Below are 12,954 nucleotides of genomic sequence, written 5' to 3'. Positions count from 1 at the left end.
CTGCAAATAACAGAAGTATGAAGTCTAAAACAGTCGCAATAGTCTATAAGAAGTTTAGAGTCCACTAAAGCCTTGTCGAAAGAGACGGCTGAGAGAAAAAGAAAGAAACGCTGTTGACAGACTGTGAGAAAAAGAGGATTGTGTGATCTGAATATAGCAGAGACAAAAATGAGGCAATCGAAAGCAGAGAATTGATCAGATTCTTCATTAAATCCAAGAATCTCATTATCTGAATATTAATTTGCGGTGCATTTGGAGCCACCGGGCACACGAGGAATTTAACAAGCGCTGAGAGAAATGTAAGATGGGAGTTTATGAATGTGTCAAGACAGCAAAATTGCTATGCTTCTGCTTTGTAAGATTAAAAAAAATACTTGATGGGCAAAATTATAATCTACAGTAATAGCATATCTCTGTCAGCCTGTCATTTTTTCGCCAGCTGAGGTGGATCTCGAATTTGAACCGGTACAAAAACACATTAATCATTCAACAAAAAGCTGGCACTTGAATGTGTTACCAACGACTGAATCCGAGCTTGTTCCCAATTACCTCCCAAATCCACCCTGTACGTTACAGCCAAAACATTCCCTATACGGTCTTGTCTTGGGAAAACATCACAAAATAACCCAACAGAAGAGTGTGCGCATCCTTTCTTACCGTGCGTCCGTCCATACTATCCTGCTCTCCATGTGATCCAAGGTGAGTCCGTTGGGCCAGGCGCCGGTATCCATTTCCTTGAAAACCACATGTCGCCGTTTCCCACTCATGGAAGCGCCTTCGATGCGAGGAAACGTGGCATCCCAATCGGTCCAGAACAGGGCACTGTTGACGACAAAACTCTAGTGTTTAAACGACTTTCAAACGAGGGCTACTTGCAAACCACATCCTCATTAAAAGCATCAGCATTAGTGCAATTACAAAACAGGTAAGAATGTGTAATGGCCCAATTTCATGGTAATATCCCTTCTGGAAATCGTTTAAAAAGCTCCTTTATGGGTGATTAGACTGGTTCATTACAATTCACAAACCACCACAAGGAGCTATCAATCACTGAAGTTCTTCACAAAAGCTATGAAGTAATTGGAAAACTGGTGCCGCTTGCTATTGTTTTCAATCAAAGTTGAGACCAGATTGGGGAACGCACCCCTGGCCGGGGTCCACAGCAATCGCCCGAGGGTGTTCCATTCCCCCGGCGATCAAGGTGGTCCGTAATTCGCCGTTCAGCTTGGACACGTCAATCTGGTCCAAGTTACTGTCGATCCAGTAGAGATTTCCCGCTACCCAATCAACAGCAAGGCCCTCTGGAGTGGCTAGACCATGTTGGACCACCACCTCGATCGCAGAAACACCTGCCAAAAAAACAATTGGGTAATTTGCTGTGGGGAAAAACAACAGTCTACGGTTGTTAGCTTGTCGGTCAAGTTCACGATTACTCGGATTTGGTGTTTGGTGAGTGTTAATTTTGGACCCTATGAAGTGTATGAAAAAAAAAAAACTTTAACAAAGCCCTCAAGACAAAGTGATTCCCACTTTCTTTCACTCTTTCTCAATGCCTACTCATCAGTTCACTTGTGACACGAGTGTAAATTACTTCTCACACATTTTTGGGCTTTTGATGCTGAAATTTTAACACAGTTGGTAGACTGACTTTGCTTTTTAAGTGTAAAACAGAGCTAAAGAAAGAGCTCTCTCTCAATATGCTGAACAATAAGGATAAGAAACATGAAAAAACTTGACTGACCACGAGAATTGTCTTCACATAGAATTTTCTAAAAAAGATTTACTCTTTTTTTCACCTGTTCTAGAACAACTCAATACTGATAACAACAAATATAAAGAAATAGCATAAAATATAATAATATTAATAATAATAATAATATGACAATCAAAATGTATGTTATCACAATTGAATTCAATAATAAATAAAATAAAATATAAAAAATAAAATAAAGTGTCTCTGTTGTGTTGCTAACACCTTCAGAGATTAATAATTAATTTCACTCAATAAATCAGATACTATTAAAGTCAGTCTTCATCCTGAAGGTCCTCTTCCCATAATTCACCTACCGTAAGTCGAACATCATCATATTTTCACAGGTTTTGTGATTTTAAGTAATTTTAAGCTTACATTTTTCGTTGCAACCATGATGTCAACTTACATCATACAAACTGTAAATTCAGTTTCCCTAAGTTTAAGTAGGTCATATAAGTAACTACAAAAATCAGGGGGGGGGGGGGGGGGGGGTGACTACTGCAATAATTTTGTCAACACTATCAGCTGTCAACAGCACTTTGAAACCATCCTGAATGCATCCTGTAGTGAACACTAGATTTGTCAGTATTTATAAACAATTTTTGACACACCATTTATGTATCTGGCTGTGTTGGAGTGACAGGAAAGGAAAACACACATTTTGTGAGAAAATGGAAGAAGCAGGAGGTTGCACTTGAACGTAGGTGAATATCTCTGAACGCTTTCATCCAGATTAATTCCTTGACAAAAACTCTTTTCAGTTCTGCATTTTTCTGTCCCAGTACTCAAGAATCATTACATAATATTATATCCTGTATGGTATAATATTAGCAGTGTCATAAACAATGTAAAAAGAATTGCCATACCGCCACCCTCTGACAGCTTCCCACGGTAAATTTTGTCCTCTACGACATCGGTCCAATACAGCAGGCTCTGGCTGAAATGGAAATCCAAAGCGATGGTGTTCCTGAGCCCAGGGACCAACAGGCTGTAGTCGCCCCTTTGCAGGTTGATGCGGCGAATTTCGTGTCGGATGGAAAAAATTATGAACGCTTCAAAAAGATCTACAAAAGCAACAGAAAACAGATGGTAAAGAACAAGAATGCATGCAACCTTAAGTTAAGTTAAGCAACATGTCCTGTATAGGACTGTGAAAGTTATGCAAACATGTCCTGTAAAGGACTGTGAAAATGAATTAATAAGTTTAATGTTGACTATTTGATCATATTAAATCGCTGTGTAATTTAGGATTCTTTAAACAAATTGCTACAGATATAACTCATTTGTAGGCTAATAAATGTAAATGTAAAATCGGCAAAAAGCAAGATATTATATGTAAATTGAAAAAAAAAGCAGTTTAAAGCAAAGAAACATAACTTTTAACATTGACCAATGCTGTTATGTTAAAATAGAGAAGTAGTTTAAGTATCTTATAAGTATCTTATTTAAAATTAAAACGATTTGATGAAAACTATGCCTTGAAAGAGTCTACAAAATTGACCAAAAAGGCAAGAAACTGGTAAAGCAATGTTATTAATGGAAAAAAAGATAAATGAAATGAAATGATAATAATAAGAAGAACAATATATTTTTTTAATGTTTGTACATATGAATAAAGCAAAAACTCATGTCTACATCTCTGAGACTGCATGGAGATGAAACCTTATGTGGATTGGCCGTTTCAAGTTCGGACGAAAACTAAAAGCATTTTGACAGCTCTGAAAACTGAGCTGTGTGTTCGAGTAAAAGCTTGTTTTCCTTTTTATTAAAACATGTTACTTAGTGCTCTTTGCAGCATATGTTCCTCCCCACTCTCATGAAGTGCGCCAGAGTCGGAGCTCTCAAATGTTTCCCAACACAAACAGCTGCTTTGGCTCTTTTGTAAAGTCAAACCGCTAAAATGAAACGCATATATATTACAGATGCATTTTACACCTTAAACTAAATGCACATCCTCTCTCTAGGACCGAAAATATGAACAAATGTGCTCTGAGTCACTGATTCATACTTGTCATTTTCCAGGCATTTATCAGTGTAATTTACAGTCCAGAAATTGCAGGGTCATTCAGTTCCCCTGAGGTTAATTGCCTTGCGGTCTGGACTCTAATCTGGTTTTAACCCTATTTGGGATTGAAGTTTGTGTGCAATAAATTCAGATTGTTAATCGTTAGCAATGTGCCACGGTTTACCTGTACTGTGGCAGCTGTCTCCATCAGGCCCGAGACTCCAGCCAGGATAGCAGGAGCATTTCACAGTATTCTTGTGCTGTTCACACACTTGGCTGCAGCGTAGATGCTTGGTACAGAAATCCAGAACCTCGCAGGTCCGGCCGTCCGAGCCCAGCTGGAACCCGGCCGGACAGGAACACACAACCCCTTTACCTGGCGCCACCGAGCACTCGTGACTGCAGCCACCCTTCCGCACTGAACACTCGTCTGAGTTGGATAAAAGACAGCGAGGGAGGAGAGTTAGTGTCATTATTGTCACTTCAGAAGAAAATAGCAGGGTCCGAACAGTGAGACGACGGCAAGAACTGATGGAATTCCTCAGTAGACATACGGTTGAACAGCAGGGAGTCGTAGACGCTTGAAGGATCCGAAGGAAATAGACGGAAAATGAACAAACAAAAAAGGGTTTGGTGCTCTCCGTTTGGTCCTCCAGGCTACATGCTTCTTGATCAGCAAGAGCAATTGGAAGCAAGTGGACTGTCTCTATTACCGCTTCATAGTTCCATATGTCTCACAAATTCAGGCACTAGAGAAAGGCTGTTTACAGTCTCAGAAAAAAAACGTTGTACCCTTTAGGGTTTCGAAGGCTTGTCACTGGGGCAGTAACCTTTGTACATTATTTATCCCAATACAGCCCATTGTAGTACATTAAGGTACACATTACTTTTCTAAGGTACTAATATGCACCTTTTAAACGTAGATAAGGTACAAGGTTATACAAATTACAGTTATAAAAATACAATAGCTTGTCACTGTGGCGGTACCCTTTGTACCTTATTTACCCCTAGAAGGTTCATAGCAGTACATAAGGGTACATACTACTCTAAGGTACTAATTTGCAGTGGCGTAACTTTGTTTTAAAAAGTCGGTGGGACCGGTGTGTGTGTGTGTGTGTGTGGGGGGGGGGGGGGGTATGTACAATTTATGTGTACAATAACAATTTTCGGGGGGAAAATAACATGACGATGTGCAGAAATCAATTTCAATAATACATTGGGTTTAATTTGTTGTTTAATGAAATCTGCTAATATATATTGTTAGTGCCAAGAATTTTCACGTGAATAAATGCATAGATCCACTTAATTTGGGTGTGTACTTAAATGGTCTAGTGGTGTAACTTTTGCCAAGTGTGTCAGAGGTTCTGGGTTCTAATCCATACTTGTAGTTTTTTTTTCTCATCAAAACTGAATATGTTCATCAGTGGTTGGGACAGCAGGGACACATTTGTGTGCAGTTTGTTTTGTCATAGAGAGTCTCCGCAACGGTATTAAGCGATAGATTGAAGTGCGCGTCCAAGTTAAGACTGTACGCGAGCCACAGGAGAACACTGTAATCCCGCCACAGGATAGCAGCGACAACGATCACTCAGCTTGAATTCAAAAACAACACATTCCAGCGCTAGATCGCCTCTTATTTAAAGGTGCTCTAAGCGATGTCACGCGTTTTTTAGGCCAAAACATTTTTTGTCACATACAGCAAACATCTCCTCACTATCCGCTGGCTGCCTGTCCCCTGAACACACTGTAAAGAAACGCGATCTCTGTAGACAGCCCAGGCTCCACAAACAGCAACAAAAACAAACTGCGGCGACCCGCTCCCCGAAACATGACAAACTGTTCCAGCCAATGACCGACAAGAAGGGTTTGGGGGTGTGGTTTGTGGGGTTAGTGTGCGGATGAGGAGGAGGGAGGGTCTAGCTAGCCTCCGTTTTGTTTGACAATAGTTCGAACGTCAACAAGAAGTGACGTCACCCAGGATCGCTTAGAGAACCTTTAAACGAATGAAATGAATTATTTGCTGCTAGTTAACTGGAGATGATTTCTTTATTAGTATTAGGTACATCCGTGCCGTGATATGTTTCAAAAAGTGGTGGGGACATGTCCCCACCCAGAAATTACGCCTATGCTAATACGCACTTTTTAGGAGTAGATGTTGTCCCAAAGACAAAGTTGTCCCTTTAAGGGTAAAACTGAACCTTTTAAGGTACAGAGGGTACTGCCCCAGTGACAAGTTGTTGAACCCATTTTAAAGGTACAATTTTCTACAATGGGACACAAAACAATGGGACACAAAACTATATACTTCCAGTATATCTTTTTTTTTTTTTTTTTTTACAATGAACGCTCAAAGGCACAGAACTCCAAACATTTTTTCCACCCTTAGCATCACTTTATTGTGATTTATAGCCGAAGGCTGTAGGTTTGGACAATGCAATTTGGCGGTGTGTCATCGAAGTAGCCCCATGGCGAGATGCTAAATGGAAAACCGTTGTTGAGTATTAGCTGAAGTTGTCATCTAGCAGTATATATATTAGCCTCTTGGGTGATAAGCTCAATAATGCTATTTCTAACAGTAATGATAAAGTGAATACTTGCAAATGGATTTTTTAATCAACTTGTGTATGACATTAATTCACTTGGAAGGAAAAATGGTGTTTTTTTAAACGGACATTAAAAATCATTTAGTAAATTATTGAGGGATAGAAAGGTTATCACAATAAAAAAAAACATTTAATCTCTTTGCTTTAGAAGGTCTGTGACTATTTACAGACATAAACAAATCTATATTAAAATACTTTCTCTTATCCCAATTTAAAATGCAACAACTATAAGAAATGCATTCGTAGTATTAAAAAAGGCCACGGAGGGGTTCAAGGTAACACCACCTTGAACAGGAAGTGGTTTCAAGGTTTAAATGAAGCGTCTAGTACTGACAGAGGATAATGCATCCATAAACCTCAAGGCAGTCATATTGGTGGAGTTGCGGAGTGAATAAAAATGTGCTAGACAGACACTCAAATGGAAAACAACAAAGCACAGACAGGAGAGATGAGGGGGACAGAAATGGATCATTGATGAGGGAAAGGAGCTCAAAAGGGTATAAAATGGCAAATGGAAGTACATTCAATCAGGCTACGGTACAATCTGGCACTAGCGATACTGAGGAGTCGTGGAGTCTGAGAGACGTAACTTATACAGTAGAGAAAATTAAAAAAGTTCCAACGGGGCGATAATGGATCTTCCTGGACAGAGAGTCACTTAAAAATTCAGATCAAATGCTCATGCTCAAAATAAATTTCAAAAACTCCTTGACTTTGTGAAAAAGGTCTGACCTCTTCATTTTGGTTTTGTCATGTTGATTGTTTGAACAAAGATCTTTGAGTCTTTATTTAAAATGTAATTCAATTAAATATTTTTTTATTGCCATGTCAACAAGTTGATAGGAATTTGTCTTGGTACAACTCTCAGACATAAATAACCATAAAAGACAGACATCATAAGTACGTCAACAATGTACACAATCCCCAGCAACAATAAGACATTAGACCAAAACCCTGCAAACATTCGAAAAGACAATACCCCACGGCAAAGAAAGTGCACACTGCATACAGTTTAAAATCCATAAACTAAATCGGATGGATGGATGGATGGATGGAGGGATGGATGGATGGATGGATGGATGGATGGATGGATGGATGGATGGATGGATGGATGGATGGATGGATGGGTGGGTGGGTTGGTGGGTGGATGGATGGATGGAATGAAATGAAAACAAAATGTATTTGAACTGCAAAATATCTTATTCTAAAGTAGGTATTTGTGTCTTATTTTCCAGTTAAAATAGATCTAGCTCGATTTGTACCAATGCTATGTCCAACTGTGTCAAATGTCATCAGGTTGCATTTAAACGAACTGTAGTTCACAATCATAGTGTCTAGAAGACAGAAGATGTTTGGAGGTCCCAAAGCAAAGAGGGCTTCAGGGCACAGGCCAGCAGGTCTATTCACACAGCTTCTGTAGCCTTGAAAAAAGCAGCCACAGGGTAAAACCTTAAAAAGTCCTAGTGAGATCAGGAAAGATCTGTTGGGTTCAACTCAGAGATGTACAGAGTAGAAAAATAGCCGGTTCCTCCCTGAAAACTCTCATGTTAATGTTGAGTTGGATCAGCTGGAGTTCTTATATGTATGTATATATATATATATATATATATATATATATATATATATATATATATATATAAATATATACATATATTTATTTTATTTTTCAGTAATAGTAAATGACCAGCTACGCACTGACAATCTGGTTGGAGCATTTGAGTTGCATACTAACAAAGAAAAAAAAATTGGTGACCTATTTCTCGCCAAGATTTACTCAACAAAAGTGGGAACTTGATACGGAGGCTCATTCATCATGATTAGTTCTATTATGTGTGAAGGCTAGGTCTGTTTTAAACAATATGTATCCAACTCTGGAATTTTTTTTAAATGTTTCTAGACCATTGGGTTTTGACAATTTCGTATTTATCTTATAGCTTGACCAGGGTGAGTGCATTTATCTCTGTCGGTGGCTAGCAGAATTTGTGTTCAGGCCAGCTTTGTGCAAGATATTTTAGCAGGATATTGACAGTGTCCTTAAAGTTAATGGGGGTTTGATTGGCCCTTTTTAAAATTAATAGAGGCATTAGACTGAAATACGATGTTAAATGCTTTTTTCAGGCCTGCTGAACCTGTGCTTGCTGGGATTCAGGCTACGGTTTAAGGCTTTTTAATTTAGCGGCAACACTAATGATAACTATTGTTTTATTTAAAGGCCAGTGAAATAAAAAGATGCAATCAAAATAATTAAATAAATTATATATAATTTAAGAAAAAATGCACATATTAAATCATTGTAGAAAAAAATATGAGTTTATTAATCTTAGCTTAATGGCACTGTTTAATAAAATATTCAACCGGATTTAATGAGGTTTATGCTTAGAACAAGAAGAGATCAGTAGTAATGCGTTAAAAAATTACTTTAATTTTGTTTTATTAAAGAAGGTTACAAGTGGTAAGCAATTGCTTTTTAATTTAAATCTATTTAGGGATGCAAGAAGCAAAGGAAGCAAAACTGCACAATATGTTAGAACTTATTTTAAGAAAATGGTAAGACTGTACAATAAGGGAGAGTATAGTTCCTAGCCATATCAGCCTAGAAAATCGCAACTTTACATTTTCCGTCGGTCTTAGTGCACGATGTAACTACAGAAGAGTCAAGTTTTAAATAGGAAAAATATCGAAACTCTTTGGTCATTTTTTTTTTAGAAATGCTAATGGTCTTGTCCACTCCAATGGTGTATGCTAAGCTATGCTAAAAGTGGTACCGCCAGAACCGGAGATCGGCTGAATGGATTCAAAAACGGTAAAACTCAACAGTTTAACTCTGGGGGAGTTGTAAAATGAGCCTATTTCCAAAAAAAGTGGAGTGTCCCTTTAACTATAGTTAACATGAACTAAGATTAAAAATACTTCTACAGCATTTATTAATCTTAGTTCAACATTTACGAATACATTATTAAAATAAAAAGTTGTATTTGTTAACATTAGGTAATGAACTGTGAATGTGAAGTAACATGAACAAAAGATGAACAGCTGCATTTTATTAACATTAACCAAGATGAATAAATACTGATGTATTGCTCATTTGTATTTCATTTAAGTTGATACATTAATTAATGTTAAAGAATAGTTCTGGTATTTAGCCCTTTGAGTCTATTTTGTAGTTTGTTTTGGATGAACTAGAGGGGTGGACAGAGAAATTTTGACGATGGGTCCTGTCTCGACTTTTTGACTCTTTTAGAATCACCCTTGACCACGGCAGAGTGGCATGCTCAAACATGTCCTTAAAACAACCCTTAACGTTCATTTTCAAAACTGTGCAACTCACAGAGTGGTTAGTGGTGTTCGTGTATGATTAAAAACAAATATATCGGCACATGTTTGTGCATGCCGGGACAGCCACTCTGAAGCGGTCAAAGGCGATTCTAAAAGAGTCAAAAAGTCGAGACAGGACCCATCGTCAAAATTTCTGTGTCCACCCCTCTAGTTCATCCAAAACAAACTAGAAAATAGACTCAAAGTGCTAAATACCGGAATTATCCTTTAACTAATGAGACCTTATTGTAAAGTGTGAACAAGAAAATATATTTTTAATAAAGTTTATTATTCTTATCTTAAAAGCAAACTGTTTTCTCTCATTTTAATAATATATTAACATAATTTAATGAAGTTTAATGTTTTAAGGTGAGACACGGCAGGCAAAAACATTGTGTTTTTTTTCACTGGTCAATTTTGAGATTTTGGGCTATTTGTCTTCAATAGCATGTCTTCTTTCAGACTTTTGCTGAAAAAAAGTCCAAAATGCACATTTAGGTCTTTATTTTACTACACTTTGTCTGTTGCGTGTGTAGATTTCGCCTAAATTCATCAAAAGTTGGCTTTCTAAATCATCCAGCTGCTCCGCGATCGCTGTCTGCACCCTGTCATCACATATAGAGAGCCTAAGTCCCTCCCCTCCGCTTCCGGCTCATGGGACCTTATTTCGGAAAAAATATGTATGGTGGTCAATGGCAAAAGACAACTTATCTTTTTATTCCGTCTGAACTGTGCCCTGAATTACACATGATGTTTGTCAATTTAAAAGATATTTTTTTAAAACATTTATTTTTAATGTGAAAATCGCTCAATGAACTACATCTCCCGGGAAGCGAAACAACGAGCAAGATCCGTTGCTCGTATGTGTGCAGTCTGGTACAAAACACTCAGGCATGACGGCGTAACGTTACGATTATAACGTAAGACTATAGAAAAAATGACAGATGTTAGCTTCAGTAAAGTTAGCTTCATTCATTGAGAGAAAATGTGCGCCTTTTGGGTTTGTAGTCTTTGTAATTACGTATTTTCACAGTCTTATACCGCAACAGTTTAAACTGCGACTTTCTTGACTTTAAAATGTAACTTTTAAATTGACAAACATCATATGTCTAATTCAGGGCACAATTCAAACGAGATCAAAATTAGGGATCGACCGATATGGATTTTTTAGTGCCGATACCGATACCGATTTTTTTCCCATCAGCCTTAGCCGATGACCGATACGGGCTGCCGATTTTCTTGAGCCGATATTTGGAGCCGATACATTTTGCTCCCTCAATTTACATCATAAAAATGACATGATGTTAACAAATGTTACAGGTCTCAATTTAATAAAAGTAACATTTATTTAACGTAAAAAAAATCAATATTTAACAAATAGTAAAAACATGTGAGGTAGAACAAGAACAAGTAGATAAACAATATTTAACAAATATTAAAAACATGAGGTAGAACAAAAAAAAGTTCACTGCTGAAAATAAATATTTAAGCATAAATAAAATAATTACACTATTGCACACAGTAGCAACCAGCATAATAAAGTGCACAGTGCACACTGTACTTCATTTTAAAAGTAACGAACTATTTACTGCCATGGTTTAAATTTTTCTACATAAAATGAAATGAGCATGTCTAGTCTCTATCACTGCGATGGCGAGGGAGACACACACCACACGCGTCCAAACCTCAGCCAGGTGGTCGCTGAATAAATCTCCCACAAAAAGCACGGAACAACGTTGGTATTACTTAATCCTATGACCAGTGTTCGTAACAGCTACCGTACGCATACTAGGGCTGTCAAAATTGCTCAAATGGCGTTTGTATATTCCCTCTAAAAAACATATTTGAACATATCGTCGTGCATTTGGTCAATGACGCGCATTACGTCAATAACAGGACAAATTAATACAAAGAGACATAACTACTAGTGTTAAGTAGCTTATTTGAGTTTAAACATATTTGACAACGTATTACTACAAAAAAAAACGAGTAAATCAACTAATGGCCAAGACCGCAGAGCTCACTCTGGCTCGCCCCGACTCGCAGGCGCACTCTCTCTCTCGCACTCACCCTCTCATGCGCATGCCGGTTTAAATGAACAACAACAAACAAATGTTGAGTGCTGATCAAGAGTTTTGTGCAAGCAATTTAAGGTATATAGCAGGCTTCATTCAGTGATTGAAACAAATACATTAATTGAAGTTTCACAGTACATAGAACCGACACTGAGCGCTCTGAGCGAGCTGTGCTGTGGTAACGTTAGTCTGCTACCGCGGGCATGTTTTTCCACATTCGAATATTAATTTTCACCTTCAAAATTCAGTTTTTCTAAACTATTCGAATATATATTCGTATTTAGAATATTCATTGACAGCCTTAATGCATACTGAATGGATAGTCTACAGCTATTTGCAGCTCCCTAAATACAATGGCAAGCAAGCAGTTTTATAGACGAGTCATTCGCATTTTCCATTAGGACCCACAAACTTGCTTAGCTATATAGTTGCAACCACATAACAGTTATAGAGCAACGTGTTTCCATTTTCAAAGTGTTTGACAATATTTCAGCAGTCAAACAGTTAAAAGATGCTTTGAAAGTTTAAAAGTTACCGTTATCTTGAAGCGCAGGTTGCACTCTGCTAGTGGGGGAGGGGCAGTGCAGGGTCTGTACGTGAACTGCAGCGTCTCCAGCAGCACAGAGCTGCCTGTGGACGCCTGTCTATAAATAATGCCGGGAAAAAACTATCGGCGAACGCAGCAGCCGCGTATCGGCCGATTCCGATACACGTAAAAACCGCAAATATCGGCCCGATATATCGGCTGGCCGATATATCGGTCGATCACTAATCAAAATATTTGTTGTCTCTCGCCATTGACTACCATACAATATTTTTCTGAAATAAGGTCCCATGGTGGTCGACCGGAAGGGGAGGGAATTAGGCTCTCTATACCGTTAGAAAGCTCTCTGTCCTTTGCAATGCTATCGGATCCAAATATGGTCATTTCCTGTTTATCAACAACCAATCATGAAGTAAAATGGGCGATTTAACTCGAAATGCGCAATCTTATTGGCTGATGCCAATTTCTGACAACGTGATTCGTTCAGAATCGTCCCGTGATGCGCTCTGACATTATATACATACATCACTATACTTTACACACTATATATACAAAAAAATTACATTACACAACACATTTCAGTTTTTGTATAACATAATTACTATATAATACTAAACAAATAATAAAGTAATTGTAAAAGGTGATCCTAAAGTGGTTGT

At 38.0% G+C, this 12,954-nt stretch overlaps 1 protein-coding gene across 4 annotated transcripts in view; it reads right to left on the bottom strand.

The window, feature by feature from the left end:
- lrp1ba (low density lipoprotein receptor-related protein 1Ba) overlaps positions 1–12,954 on the bottom strand; it is a 320,154-nt gene that overhangs the window by 135,083 nt on the left and 172,117 nt on the right. For all 4 annotated transcript variants that reach the window (XM_056256617.1, XM_056256618.1, XM_056256619.1 and 1 more), the window contains 4 exons: positions 3,943–4,188; positions 2,620–2,817; positions 1,145–1,349; positions 658–822 (listed from right to left, as the gene is read on the bottom strand). In XM_056256617.1, coding sequence (XP_056112592.1) covers positions 658–822; positions 1,145–1,349; positions 2,620–2,817; positions 3,943–4,188 — 814 coding nt within the window. The remainder of the gene's footprint in view (positions 1–657; positions 823–1,144; positions 1,350–2,619; positions 2,818–3,942; positions 4,189–12,954) is intronic.

The sequence above is a fragment of the Rhinichthys klamathensis genome, unplaced genomic scaffold (assembly GCF_029890125.1).
Source record: "Rhinichthys klamathensis goyatoka isolate OS25496 unplaced genomic scaffold, OSU_Roscu_1.1 h1tg000127l_1, whole genome shotgun sequence".
Taxonomy (NCBI): domain Eukaryota; kingdom Metazoa; phylum Chordata; class Actinopteri; order Cypriniformes; family Leuciscidae; genus Rhinichthys; species Rhinichthys klamathensis.
This window is presented reverse-complemented; position numbering and strand designations above follow the sequence as displayed.